Here is a 15537-nt window from a genome sequence, read left to right as displayed (position 1 = left end):
TGCCTGGGCGAGGGTGTATTGCCGCTAGGGCACAGGCCGGGGTCTGATCAACCCCGGTCGGGTGGCCTGGGCGAGGGTGTATTGCCGCTAGGGCACAGGCCGGGGTCTGATCAAACCCGGTCGGGTCGCCTGGGCAAGGGTGTATTGCCGCTAGGGCACAGGCCGGGGTCTGATCAACCCTGGTCAGGTCGCCTGGGCGAGGGTGTATGATGTTGAAAGACCTGAAACACCTGATGACCCCAGGTAACATCACTGATCATGCCTAGCATCATGCAGATGTTTCTGTAAGAAGAAGAAGATAATTAAACTATACTCAGAGGAATAAGTAACATTCTTCAAGTAGAAAAAAAAACAAAAGTTCAAAGTAAATATTATCAAAGTACATCACCATATACAGCCCTGAGATTTATCTTCTTGCAGGCATTCACAGTAAATATGAAGAAACACAATAGAATCAATGAAACACTGCACACAACAAAGATGGACAAACAGCTAATGCACAAATTAATAATTGGAAGTGAGGCTATAGGTTGTGGAATCAGTTCAGTGTTAGGATGTGTGAAGATACACCCTCTGGTTCAAGAGCCATAATGGTTGAGGGGATAATAACTTTTCCTGAACCTGGTGGTGTGGGACCTAAGGCTTCTGTACCTTCTTCCTGATGGCAGCAGCATGGCCTGGGTGGTGAGGGTCCTTGACAGATGTTGCTTTTCTGTAGTAGCACTTATTATAAATGTGGGGATTTATGGTGGGGAGGACTTATCTGTGATGAACTGGGCTGTATCCTCAACTTTTTTTGTAGGGTTTTCCATTCAAGGGCATTGGTGTTTCCATAGCAGGCTGTGATGTAACCAGTCAGTATACTCTCTATCACACATCTATAGGCGTTCATCAGAGCTTTAGATGACATGCTGATTTTCGCAAGCTTCCAAGGAAGTTGAGTTGATGTCTTGGCAGTCTTTGTAATGGCACTTACGTGCTGGAGCCAGGGCGGATCCTCTAAAATGATAACTGCAAGGAATATAAAGTTGCTGACCCTCTCCACCAAATGAACACTGACTCTTTAACCTCTGGTTTTTCCTCCTGTAGTCAATAATCAGCTCTTTGATATTGCTGACATTGACGGAGAGGTTGCACCATTCAGCTCCATTTCCAATCTACCTCTTGTATGCTGCTTTGTCACCAGCTTAGATTCAGCCAACACTGGTTTAGTCAGCAGACTTAAATATGGCATTGGAACTGTATTTGGCCTCACAGTCATAAGTCTAAAGTGAATGGAGCGGGGGCTAAGCATACAGCCTTGTGGTGCACCTGTGCTGATGGAGATTGTGGAAGAGGTGTTGTTGCCAATCCGAGCTAAGTGGGGTGTGCAAGTCAGGAAATCGAGGATCCATTTGCACAAGAAAGTATTGAGGGCTAGGTTTTGGAACCTGTTGATTATTTTGGAGAGGATTATAGTGTTAAATACATAGCTGTTGTCAATGAAGAGCATTCTGATGTCCAGATGTTCCAGGGTTGAGTGAAGAGCTATTGAAATAGCATCTGTCGAGTAATATGTGCTGATAAGAAATATTCTTCACCTATTTTTGTATGTCATCTTAAATGTTCCACTTAAATTTATTTTGTCTCCATAGGCAGACGTTAAACTAGCAGGATTACCATTGAAAATTGTGATGGAAGCTGTTCAGCAGGCTTCAGGTAAATTGAAAATCATTGTTACTTGCATTATAACTTCAATTTTAACTCTAATTGCATTATACCTCGAATTGTAATTTGCATTATTCCAATATTGTTTCTTTTTAATATAACAAGTTGCCAAGAAAGAGATCTTGAACATAATGAATAAAGTGGTTGCTAAACCCAGGGAGAAGAGGAAAGAAAACAGCCCTGTGCTAGGTATGATTTATACTATCATTTTCTGTACATCACGGTTATATGTAAACAAAATTAGTTGACCCATAATATTAAATAATTTTGCCCTGGGTTTATAATATTACTTTGTATTCCAAATTGATAAATTGTTACAATTAAAATAAAAATACAACTTTAAATATTCCTCAGCATGTGATGCTTTGAGCAATGCCTCCGTGTTCATAAATCTGTTCCATCCATATGTAGTCAAAGACATCAGCTACAAATGTAAGATTCAAGATTTTTTCTACATATATTAAATTAAATGCTAATAAATATACTAATTTTTTTTAAGTAAAATGCAATCTACATAAACCATAGGTGTAAATTAGCTCATAGAACTAAATAATTGCTCCTTGTCATTTGAATTCCTGAAACTGGATTGACATCATTGCAACTTGTCAGTGTTGGCAAGCTGTAGTCCTATTCCAACTATTATGGCTTATTTTCTTGTTTTATGTAAAGAATTGCGCCGTGGCAGCATAGCAGTTAGTGCAATGCTGTACAGCTCAGGAGTTCAGAGTTCAATTATGGCATCCTCCGTAAGAAAAATTGTACTGCATGTCCTTCCAGTTTGCACGTGGGTTTCCTTCGGGTGCTCTGGTTTCCTCCTACAGTCCGAAGGCATACTGGTTAATTGGTCATTGTAAATTATCATGTGTTAAACAGGTAGGTTGCTGTGCAGTGTGGCTGTTTGGGCCAGAAGGGTCTATTCAGCACTGTATCCCTAAATAAATAATGATATAAAATTTGATTGGCGGTAACAATATACAACCTACTTTAAATTATCTGCAACAGATCCAAATTATTGAACAACTTGGCAAACCGAGAAAACTTTTTTTAAAAAAACACTAAAAAAATCCAAATCTCTTACTGGTGTCAGACTTTGCAAATGTAGTTAAGTATTTGATGTATTTAACTGTTGCTAGGGTTCTGTTTTATTTTCAACACACAAACCTTAAATTTCCCCTCAGGTGATTTTTTTGCCACCTTTGTTTGGGCCACCAAATCATGGAAAAAAAACCAAACCTGAACAGAATTTATTAATTTATATTTTTCAGAAACTATACAAGTGCCATTGTCAAAAAGGGCCAGATTTATTGGTCCAGGTGGTTACAACCTTAGAAAACTTCAGGCTGAAACTGGTAAGAACAGCATTATTGAAAATGAAATGATTCTGTTTCTTGTGTCTCAAAGCAATATGCACATGATTACATATGCCCAAGAGTAGTTGAACATCAAATCAATGCGAGAAAATACTGGTAGGCTATTGCTTTTGAGAAAGTGTTTGAAGTAAACCATAGTATTGAGGAAAAGGAGCTAAAAGATAGATCCCTATGGAATTTGCTTTTGTCACCAGCATCATTTCCAGTTGGCTGAACAAAGGATCAAAAATTGTTGGTTCATTGGTCATTTTTTTTTAATGAAACTGACAATGATCTCTTTCTATGAAAGAAAAATACTATATGGACTAATAATCATAATTGGTACAGTTGCAGTCTGTTACTTAGCAATACGTTGTTAACCAATGTGAATAATTTGTAATTTTCTAAATACCTGAGTGACATTACATTACCAGCAAATTTCTGCCATTTTTTTTTCCCCAAGGAGTTACAATATCTCAGATTGATGAAGAAACTTTTTCAGTTTTTGCACCAACTCCCAATGCTATGCATGAAGCTAGTGAATTCATAAGTGAACTCTGCAAAGATGATGTAAGTATAAATATCACTTTGTACATTAGACACTTTGAACTGTTCGTTTGTATACTGTTCTGCATTGAAACAAATGGTGTCTTTTCTTATTTCACAGCAAGAACAGAATCTCGAGTTTGGAGCAGTTTACACTGCCACCATAACTGAAATACGGTAAATCTATATTGCAGAAATTGTGTGTTAGCCTACACAAGTAGAGGTTATAACCTGCTGAACACACACTTTGTATTCTGTTTCAAATTATACTAACAGAAAGCCTAAATTATATAATTTGTAATACCAATGATAAAAGTTTTACGTGAATGATTCATTCCATAAATCCAAACCAGGGAGCAAAGCACAATAATACACTTACACATATACAGATTGACTTTCACTAATCCGGCACTGTTGGGACCTGAGGAGTGCCAGATTAGTGAAAATGCCGAATTACAGAAGGATCACATTAAGCAATAGCTAACAGCCTCATCATACCTTTAAAATATCATGTAAATCAGTACAAGTTATATAATAATGAAACAGAAATATTAAATGAGTAGCAAATGAAATTTTAATAAAGTAATATGTACTGTACAGGCACAGATAAAATAAAGGGTACAGGTAAATGTACAGGAATTAACTTCTACAGAAAAGTTGAGCACTTCCGCTTCTAAAGTGAGACGTTTAATATACCATCGGGCAAAATTACATGTCTGCAAGTGTGGGGTTGTCAGGATCATCAACATCTTCATCTTGAAGAATGAGTGAAGCATCAGGAACTGGTGCTGAAACTGGCATAACAGTTTCTTCAAAAACTGTTGATGTTGGTGGCAGCTTATCTGGGTGAGCAGAAGTTGATGGCACTGGATTTTGAAGTGTTAGCTCCCCTGTTGCACTTTTTCTAGCAATTTTTTTGAACATATCTTCCAAGGTAAGCTGTTTCATATATTTTGATCTCTCTCTGATTAGCTTATCCTGCAGCATATAAACACTCATTATTTCTTGCTCAATTATAAAACATCGTTGCTCTAATCCAGTGGTCCCCAACCTCCGGGCTGCGGACTGATACCGGGCCGCGAAGCATGCAGGGGTGCAGTGGGAGCCAGAACGCACCCAGCAGACCTTTAAGAAAAGAGCCGAAATAAACAAGCTAATTAATTAGGTGCCGCCCAGCACGTAAATGTCGGCCCAGATCAGAGGCAATTGTCGATTGCCTCGCCTCTGATCTGGGCCAACATTTACGTACCGGGCGGCACCTAATTGATTAGCTTGTTTATTTTGGCTTTTTTCTTAAAGATGTGCTGGGTGCGTTCCAGCTACCGCTGAATACTTCGCGGCCCGGAAGTTGGGGACCACTGCTCTAATCCTTACAGCAATTCACCTGTCAACTTAATTAGCCTGTCAATAGAAAGTCTCTCTGCTACAGGAAGTTGCGTCATACCTTTGAAGGCCCTGGGACGTAAACTTTTGCCAATGACCAGTAACTTACATCTGTGGGTTCCTGCAGCATTAGAGCGGCCTAACAAAGTCACACAATCTCTTGATGCCTTATACCCCGTTGGCGATTCTGCATCTGCTGTTGTTAGTGTTCTTCTTGGTATACATCTCCAATACAAAGCAGTCTCATCAGCATTTAACACCTGCTCGGGGCTTAATTTTTCATTGGAGACTAACTTGGCGAACCTGTCAACAAACTCTGCTGCTGCTTCCTTGTCTGCTGAGCGTTTTTCACCACACACTGCACAAAACTGTAAGCCATGACGCTGCTTAAACCGATGAAGCCAGCCTTCACTGTAAGTCAAACTCATAATCTAGTCCTAGTTCTTCATGAAACACTTTTGCTTGTTCCTTCACCATATCTCCAGATAGTTCAACACCTTCACTTACACGAAGATTAAACTACGTTATGAGCACTTTATCTAGTTCCGAACTTCTTCTGTCTTTCATTGTTTTTCTTACGCACATCTGTTTCTTTGAGCCACTATCAATTTCTTTCTGTTTCTTTATATCGTTCTCTGTGGAAGAGCCAATGTTGTAACAGTCGCACAAGCTTTTCACCGATACACCACTGTCCAGTTTTTTCAAGAGTTCAACCTTTAAGGGATAGTGTGCGATGTTTTCGCTTCACAGCACGAGATACATTTCCTTTACTCACTGGGGCCATAAAAGTAAGAATTAAATATACAAGTGAATTGTCTATGAAGGTTCTGGGTCAACCAGGTCATAGTACATCAAGCAGTAGTAAATCAAGGCAACTGGACTTACTGCGTTGTCTGGAAGACGTTTTGCCACTCATCTGAGAGGCTTCTTCAGTTCTGATCCATGGTGGGTAGTTTTCTGGTTTATAAACTCTGTGAGTTGTTTAACGGTATGGTAATCACATGCTCACAAGCGGATGACCCCACGTAGGAGGGCTAACACCTCAGGTCAAGATTCGGCTGTATATCTACACATAAAGGATAAGGGACACTCTTTTGATAACAGTGTCTACATTTTGGACAGGGAGGACAGAAAACCCGTCCCTGAACAGAGGGGTTGGGGTATGACACCACCTATCAGCTATTTACAATGCCGTCCGAGCATCGCATCTCCACAATTTACACCTCCATTCATGCAAAGATAAGACTAATGACTCTCTCATTACCTCTACAACTCTAAACAACCCTCACGTGATTGCGAACAACAGGAATTCTGCAGATGCTAGAAATTCAAGCAACACACACAAAAAGTGCTGGTGGAACACAGCAGGCCAGGCAGCATCTATAGGAAGCGATACAGTTGACGTTTCGGGCCGAGACCCTTCATCAGGACCCTGGTATGGTGCTCCTATAAAATTCAGTTAAGATGGGGAGTGGGACCTCATTTGCCTCAATCTCCTCAGGAAGTGGAAGCACTTCTGTGTTGCCTTATTTAAGAAGGTGATGTTGAAGTGAGGTTGTCCGTGATGTGAAGCTCCCAGGAATTTAGTGCACTCAAATCTCTACGGAGGAACCATGTCTGCACAGAGGGGGATGGTTCATCTGCACCTTCCTATAAGTCCACATTCATCTCCTTGGTCTTCTCCGCGTTCAGACTTGGGTTTTTGTTCTCCACCAGTCCAATAGCCGCTCCACTCTACTCTGACTCATCATCCAGGTTGATGAGGCCAACCTCTGTTGTGTCATTTGCAAACTCAATGATATCATTCGAGCTGAATCCTGTGACATAGTCATGCGTCAGCAGCGTGAACAGTAGCAGCGGGCTGAGGACACAGCCCTGGGGAGAGCCAGTGCTCAGTGTAATGGGACAAGAGACGTTGCTGCCCATGCAGACTGACTAGCCTTTCTGTTAAGTAGTCCAGGATTCAGTTACAAAGGGAGGCATTAATGAGATTGCCAATTCATTGTCAAATTGCTTTAAGTTAGTCCTGATCTGTACTCACCAAATTCTGCTTTGAATCTGCTCAAATTATTTTCACCTGAGTACTAGACAGCAAGTAATGCTTGATGTAGCAGGTTACAATTGATCCAATTTTTATTTGTACAGGGATATTGGAGTAATGGTGAAGCTATATCCCAATATGACTCCAGTTTTATTGCATAATTCACAGCTTGACCTCAGAAAGGTAAGTAAATTGTAACTAAATACAATAATTGTAATAAAATTTTGTAAAGTAGAACATGCACATTGCCTCATTAAATATATCACAGTTCTTAAAGTTTATGAACTTGTTATAAGGTGTCGAAAGATGTTTTGTATTATAAGAGCCTCTCAATTTTACTAAGCGAAAATGTCTTTTTCTAGATAAAACATCCCAGTGCAATTGGCATGGAAGTTGGACAACAGATTCAGGTATTTTTATTTTGTTTGTTAGAAGCCTTTCATTAAACCTTAGCTCTATTTGAAATAAGTGATGGATAATTTGTTGTGTCTTTTCTCCATGTATTAAAAATGAGGAATTATGTCAAATACTGAAATCAGACGATGTTGGAAAGGGTGGAATAATTAGATCTCAGGATCAAAATGGATGTTGGGAGAGTTGTGAGAAGTGGGAAAGCAGAAAACATTGAATTTCATTAATCAATCTCCAAACTTTCATTGGGATCACATTGCTACTAATGCAATATTTTTCAGAAGGGCGACAGATAAAAAACAAATACAGTGGATTCTGGTTAATTAGGACAGCTTATTTGAGACAACTCTTAGGGACAAAAACTAATCAAGAAAATAGCCAGGATTCCCGTTGTTTATTTGAGACATTCTGCCGCTTAATTAGTGCAGGATTCTGTTGCCAAATGGTTTCTAATTAGTGTTAGGCACATGCACTTGTGTGGCCTTCAGACGCTACACCTTGCTTAGAGCGGACAGCTTTTAAACAACATCAACTGCATGTGCTTGTGTTCAAAATTCACTGAGGAACTAGCAGTAAGACAATTCAGAACCGTTTTGTTCACTATGGTTTTAAACATTCAGACGTGGAGTTGCTGGAAATGGCTGGGAGTGAAAATAAAATGATTTCACTACTTCAACAGGTTAGAAACTACTAAGAATTTGAAGGTTTTGACAATCACCTTCAATGTTACAATGAAAATAATTTAGAGGACGCAATTGTCAATACCATTGTATGAAGGCAGTCCATTATCTATACTAGGTGTCTGCACTGACTTTGTTCACTTACAGTTGATCAAAAGAATAGGGCAGCATAGACTAGATGAATTCCTCCAGTGATAACTAATAGGAACATATACACAGTTTTATAGTACTGTAGTAGTATTGGTAGTATTCTAATTTGTTCTGCTTTCATTTAAATATATAATCCGTTACTCAGTTAAATGGTGGTTTATCAGTCTTCTACCTTTTTAACTATTTCTATGAAACTTCAGCTAATTTAGGCAGCCATTTAACTGAGCCAAAATGTACTGGTCCTGAAGTGTCCTAATTAACTGGAATCCACTGTATTGCAACCATGTTCCAAAATTAGATGGGTATGACTTGTTATAAAAAAAGTAGCTTTTTATGTGGGATAGTTTTGTATTAAAAGCTAGCTCTGGATTCAAAATAGCAAATAGGAAAATATTTCCAAACCTTGTGCACTCAGGTTTAGAATATATTACTAGTAGCCTTTCACTATCAAAAAATGCTGGTGAACGCAGCAGACCAGGCAGCATCTATAGGAAGAGGTACAGTTGATGTTTCGGGCTGGAACCCTTGGGTCACGGCCCGAAACGTCGACTGTACCTCTTCCTATAGATGCTGCCTGGCTTGCTGCATTCACAGGTCCCAGCCCGAAACATCAACTGTACCTCTTCCTATAGATGCTGCCTGGCCTGCTGTATTCACCAGCATTTTTTGTGTGTGTTGCTTGAATTTCCAGCATCTGCAGAATTCCTCGTGTCTGAACCTTTCACTATCTTTGCATTTAGAGCCAGAAAGATTAATGGTCTTAACAACAGAATTGTTCTTGCATCATAGTGTTGTAAGGTCTCATTTTTTTAAAAAGAAGTAAGAGGCACAGCAAATGGCTGTTTGTCAAACTAGCTCCCGGGTACTGCAGTAAGCCTGACTGACATATTCTTGACAGAACTCAATACTTTAATAATTCTCAACATCTTATTGGATAAGGGATCAGATGATTGGAACAGCACCCTACAACAGTTTGCTGGGTGGTCCATCACAGTTTTTTTTAAGAAAAGCCCAAGTAAGTTATGTTTGAATCAAAGGAAATTTTAAAAATTACAATATCTCAAGAAAATTGATGTCTGTTTGGAGGGAAGAAATAGCAATCTGCTCAGATTGTTAATGCTGACTTAAAAATAGCCAGGGCGCAACACTTTATATAAGGAGCAAGATAACAATAGAGTTTCAATTAAATCTGTGAAATTGAATTATTATGTGTCTTTAAGTCATGAATGTTCAGAAGTATAAAATCTAGATTAAAATTAATACATGAAGTGAGTGGAAAAGTTAATGGAATGAAATATTTCCTCTTCAAAACAGGTGAAGTATTTTGGCCGTGACCCAACAGATGGAAGGATGAGACTTTCCCGCAAAGTTCTACAATCTCCAGCTACGACAGTAGTTAAAAACCTGAGTGACAGAAGTAGCATTGTAATGGGGGCAAGAGATTCTACATCATCTAGTGCTTCCTCATAACCATTTTCAAAGCTCATCATAAAAACTTTAATTGGCTAACAAACAATTCTTCGGTCTAATCAGGCATTTTAAAATATCAAAATGCTAAAAATATTTTTTGTAAAATATATATTATATATATATTAGTGCTACATTTATTTACATATTTCCTTAAATGATATTGTTCTTGAAATATTGTAAGTGTCCTTTTTTGTGTCCTCTTTTTGTGTAATAAAATACTGATATGGGAAAGATTGAGCTGCTTTGTTTGCTGCTAAAGTACCAAAAAACTTAAGATGAAACAAGAGCATGTTAATTTATATTCCATTTAAATTTGCTACTGTTTATGCTACCAACTGGATATTTTGCTAGGTAGTTCTAAAATGCTGGCCAAAATCTTAATAGGCATGCTTGTCCTAGCTAGACTAGCATGCCTATTTGTTTTTCTTCCATAGCTCTCTTTTAGTTTCCATTTCGTAATGCCTTTAAGTCAATCAAAGTTGCAGGGGATGAAATAATTGCATTTCAGGGTGAGAATGCGTGTTAGGAGTCAGATATAAGGAATCTTTGGATACACCCAAAAATGGTTTGGTACGACCCCAATTTTTTCACATGTGGAACAGTTTTATACTAAAAGATAGGAGAAGCAATGACAGACAAAATGCAGAAATATTCGATATCATTGAGTAATTTGTAATAATTTCACAGATAGCGTACTGTTAGTAATGAAACGTTGTTCAACAGGAGGTGACTTGGAAGTGTTTGTATTTCTGTGTGCCCTTGGCTCTCAAGACAGCGGAGGTTGCATGCGTCTACGAAGTGATAGGGAAATGTTGCCGTGCAATTTGTGGATGGTGTACACTGCTGCACCAGTGATGATGTAATTGAACATTTAAGATGGGCTGTTTTTCCAGTTGGTATTTAGCTTCTTGAGAGTGCAAGAGCAGAATGTAATTTTTCCAGGCAAGTAAAATATATTCAATCACATTTTGTATCCCGATCCATGTGGAAGGTTTTTGGGAGGGTTGGAAGCAACAGATTTGCCACAGTGCCTGGATGTGCACAGAATCTCTCTAGAGTGGGATAGAGTGGATGAGGTAACATAAAAAGGAGGTACTAGAAAGGCTGGTTATGTTTAGGTGCAATCTGGGTTGTAATGTGATGGGTGGCAGTAGAATGTGAGAAGTAAAAGAAGTTAACACTATTTTTTGTGATCCTTGAAAGAAATGCCTGGAAACTTAACAAAAGAATGCAAGGACATTGACCTCAATTGTGATTAAAATAAGGGAAACTTAGAGAAGTTGCTGTTAATAAAAGAAACCCAGCGTAGTTTTGCTAAAAGAAAACAGAGCGTAACAAACCTTATGAATTTATTTTGATGAAGGGGAGGAATAGAGTGGATGCAGTCTATATGGATTTTCAGAAGACATTTGGTGAAGGTCCACACAGTGCTGATGAATAAAATTTCAGGCTTGTGGAATTGCTGTCAGAGAGAGCATGGTAGGAATTAAGTAGTGGTTTAAAGAAATTTATATCTTTCAGACTGGGAGATAGTTGACAGTGCTCTTCCCTAAAGGTTATCACTGCCTCCTTTGATATATTAAAAAAAAACTTCATTATGGGTGTACAAGGTGAAGTAGCTAAATTTGTAAACAGAAAGAGCTGTTGCTGTTGATCTCCATGGCTACGCCTCATCTTGACATCTCTGATGCTGGAGTTCAGTGGGGCTCACCTTAGAATTGGTTATTCTACCAGTAAGAAGGTCGCAGTGGCTTCTCTGGGGTCCACAAAAGGTGCTTCTGTCATATTTAAACATTTTTAATGATCACACGATCCTGCTGAATATTAAGAACTGCAGGTCTACACCATCAGCGAAGTGTTCACTAGCAGAGAAAATGAAGGAGCTGTGCATTGTTCTGCTGCCTGAGTTGAAGGAGGCGTGCAGTCTAATAGCAAGTGACTGGCTTAGTGGCTTTTCTTGTGATCGCAACACCCTTTTGGACATTGTTAATGTGGAATGCCACAAGTTCAGTTGACTGATTTATTGGCTGAGAGCAGGAGCTGCATGGACTCGGTCATAGTGGGGACTAGGCCTCAGGTCATGGTGTTGCCTGCTTACAGCTGCCAGGAGGGAGGTGTCAGAGTCACACACTCCTTGGAGTGGTCTGGCAGTGTCCTGGCTAAAGTCAATGCTGGCCCCTGCCTACCCCCAGTGTTTGCTGGGCAGAACACAAGCTCGATTGTGATAGACTGCAGTTTTCAGCTGTATTAAGTTGGACTCTGGTGTTGCCTATTTACCGCTGGCTGGAGGGAGAGGTATCAAAGCCGGTGCACTCCACCAGGGGCGGCGTGGCGCAGCTGAGCTGGAGTTGGTGCTGCCTTCCGGTGTTCGCTCGGCAGAACAATGGACTCAGGGTCTGGACTATATACATGATTGTATTATTGATATCCTATACGCACTCACCATCTTGTATGTATGAGGATGAGGCCTCAAGCTGCGGTGTCTACCGTTAACAGCTGAGAGAGGCATTGGAATCAGTGCGACCACTGGGGATGGTGTGGCGCGGCGTCTAGGCTGGAGTGGGTGCTGTTCCCGTCACCACCACCTCCTCCCCCACCATCCAGTTTTCGCTTGGCAGAAGATGAGCTCTGTTGTAGTCGTCTGCAGATTTCATCGGTTTTGGATGGCTTGAGTTTGGACTCTTATTCAGTGGCAGTATCTTTCTATCTTATTTGTGCTCTGTGTGCTCAGTACTGTGTGTGACTGTTGGTAGTGTGTTACACCTTGATCCCAGAGTTAGGCTGTCTCATTTGGCTGTATTCATGGTAGTTGAATGACAATTAAACTTCAATTGAATTGCTCATGTGAATATAAGGAGCAAAATAATAGAGCAAAGAAACACATGTCAATGGAATAAGTAGAAAAGTGACAGTGAAATTTGACATGGAGTGGGAGGTGGTAGACTGAAGGCAGAAAGAAAGTGAGAATGCAGTTAGCACAGTTTTAAAGGGTCTGTGGGAAGATGGTTGTATGTGTATGCATACAACTCCTTCAAAGTGGCTGAACTTGCTGAGAGATTAGTATGTAAAGCAGAGAAATCCTGGTACGCATAAATAAGTAAAAGAATCGTTTATTATCAAAGTATATAACTCTGAGATTCTTCTTCTCTAGATAGCCATGAAACCAAGAAAGAAAAAGTGGTAACAAGATAATCAACCTCCAAGCTTCCCTCCCCCACACGAAATGCAACAAGAACATTGGCCCCCTTGCACAAAATAAACGAGAAAGAATAGCGAAAGCACAGAATATTAAAAAAAAACTATAAAACTTTTTTTTAAGTCCATATCCAAAACACCAAAAACCTCGGTAACATCCTCTGGGCACAGTGGCAGGCCACACAGGCTCCCTTCTCTGGCAGTGATCCCACTAGTAATCAGAAGGCAGGCAGCTGATGCTCACCTTCTACATTTGCCTCGATGTTTTGTTTTAATCGGCGAACAGTTGGTGAAATGGAGTCAAACATCGGCTCCCCCCCCCCACTGCCTCAAGGCTCATACTCACTGCCTCCCATAATCCTGGCAGAGACAGCAAGGTGTTGGATCATCGAAACGATCTCCAGACTAAAGCACAGGCTCCAACAGTTCCAGAAAAAGATTCAAAACGAAAGACAGACATAAAGGAAGTGAAATAAATAGTTTTGTGGTCTATCCAGAAGATGTCGACTGTTGGTGCATTGTATGCAGGTGCTATCTTGACCAGAAGAGTCAAGATGTGTTGAAAATATTTTTAAAATTATTTAGCCCTCACCTAGATTTTTGCACTTAATGTTTTATTCTTAACTTTAGAACTATATGAAGGTCTTTTTCTTACCATATAAAGCTTCATAGAGAGGTTGTCACCCTCATTGGTAATAGATGTTGAATATTTGAAGGGCTCTGTCGCAGAGGATTCAAGTGTCATCTGTCATATCCTAACACACTGGGTGTTCTTCGCTGATCTTTGTGAACTCTTTGAGGGGACTCTCTTCATGGAAAAGTATAGCAGAGAAACTTGCCATTCAGCCTGCTGAGACCATGTCAAAGGACAGCCACCTATTTTATCTAATAATAGGAACAATTTACAGTGGTCAATTAACTTTCCAACCCACATGTCTTTGCCATGTGGGCGGAAACCTATGTGGTTAGAAAGAGATTATGCATTCTCCTGTAGAAATGTATTTGAATCTTTGAAATATTTTAAGTATTTAATCTTGTGAGAAAATGGAAACTGTGTAATCTCAAAGTGCTTTGCTATCAGCTAAGAGCAGATTATTTAAATCATAAAAATTTGCAGCATGCTGCTGTGCAAAGGGACTTGGGAGTGCTTGTGCATGAATCACAAAAGGTTGGTTTTATCAAGAAGGTAAATGGGATGCTGGCCATTGCTAGAGGGATTGAATTTAAGAGCAGAGAGGTTGTGCTGCAACTGTACAGGGTACTGGTGAGGCCGCTCCTGGAGTACTGCCTGCAGTTATGGTCTTACTTGCTTTGGAGGTAATGCAGAGGAGGTTCACCAGGTTGATTTGAGAGATGAGGGGGGGTTGGACTATGAGGAGAGATTGAGTCGCCTGGGACTCTACTCATTGGAATTCAAAAGAATGAGAGGAGATCTTATAGAAACATATAAAATTATGTAAGGGATGGATAAGATAGAGGCAGGAAAGTTGTTTCCACTGATAGATGAGACTAGGATTGGGGGATATAGCCTCAAGATTCGGGGGAGTAGATTTAGGACGGGGATGAGAAGGAACTGCTTTTCCCAGAGAGTGGTGAATCTGTGGAATTCTCTGCCTAATGAAGCAGTGGAGGCTACCTCAGTAAATATACTTAAGACATGGTTGGATATATTTTTTAGAAGTAGGGAAATTATGGGGAAAGGCAGGTAGGTGGAGATGAGTCCATGGCTACATCAACCATGATCTTATTGAATGGCGGAGCAGGCTTGATGGACCAGATGGCCTCCTCCTGCTCCTATTTCTATTTCTTAAGAGACCATCAAGAAGATTTAGGAAGTAGGAGACCAGTTCCACAATTATAATCCCACAGGAAGCTTGTGGCCATTTGGAAGGATGGTGGGCTGTTGTCCTGCATAATGCAGTGACTATTGATATCCCAATCATCCTTATGCAATATCTGTATCATGTATTTGGAGCCAGAAGAAGAGAGTATTAGAAAAGGGGTATGGACTAGGGAAAAGGGATTTTGCGTAACTAAAGCTTAGAGACTATATCATTATATGAAGTCTGAAATAAATTTGATTATTCTAAAGCAGAAGCTTATGAAATTATGATGTCATATAATGACAAAAAGGAGGGAAGGGGGAATTTTTTCAAAACTTTGAGACATTTGATATACTGTGAGCCTGATATGCTGTGTGGCCTTGAGTACTGCACAAGCTGACTCCCAAAACAGCTAACAGCCAAAGGATAGCCTGAAATCTTGTATTTATATAAAAAAAAAACAAACTTCAAACTGTAAATCAGAAGCAGCCTGCCATTCAAGAGGAGTCGGGATGCTTCTCCTTGCAGGTAATAAGCATGTCTTTGAACAGATCTACGCTGGGTTTTTTTTTGTTATAAGACCTAGTGAAAGGTACAAAGCAGTCCTCTGGCACTGTGAGGCAGCAAATCTACTAGCTGTGCCACAGTGTCCTCCCCCCCCCCCCCCCACCATATGCTCTGAAGTGAATCCAGTTGCCTTGAAGCTCAAATCCTCTCTTTTTGAATTTGTACAGGTGCAAATTATGAATTATCCTTAATTTTCCACTTGGTACACACATTTT

The 15537-nt window shown here is 40.0% G+C and overlaps 1 protein-coding gene across 1 annotated transcript in view; it reads left to right on the top strand.

Moving 5' to 3' along the window:
• The window catches only part of LOC134350119 (polyribonucleotide nucleotidyltransferase 1, mitochondrial), a 69725-nt gene extending 59764 nt beyond the window's left edge, over positions 1–9961 (top strand). The window contains exons 21-28 of the mRNA XM_063055065.1: positions 1635–1698; positions 1813–1896; positions 2973–3056; positions 3520–3626; positions 3724–3779; positions 7131–7209; positions 7389–7436; positions 9582–9961. Of these exons, the coding sequence (XP_062911135.1) occupies positions 1635–1698; positions 1813–1896; positions 2973–3056; positions 3520–3626; positions 3724–3779; positions 7131–7209; positions 7389–7436; positions 9582–9737 (678 nt within the window). The 3' untranslated portion in view covers positions 9738–9961. The remainder of the gene's footprint in view (positions 1–1634; positions 1699–1812; positions 1897–2972; positions 3057–3519; positions 3627–3723; positions 3780–7130; positions 7210–7388; positions 7437–9581) is intronic.
• Positions 9962–15537: the final 5576 nt, after the last annotated feature.

This window comes from Mobula hypostoma, chromosome 8, assembly GCF_963921235.1.
Source record: "Mobula hypostoma chromosome 8, sMobHyp1.1, whole genome shotgun sequence".
Lineage (NCBI taxonomy): Eukaryota > Metazoa > Chordata > Chondrichthyes > Myliobatiformes > Myliobatidae > Mobula > Mobula hypostoma.
Note: the sequence above shows the minus strand (reverse complement) of the source record. Positions and strands in the feature narration are given on the sequence as shown.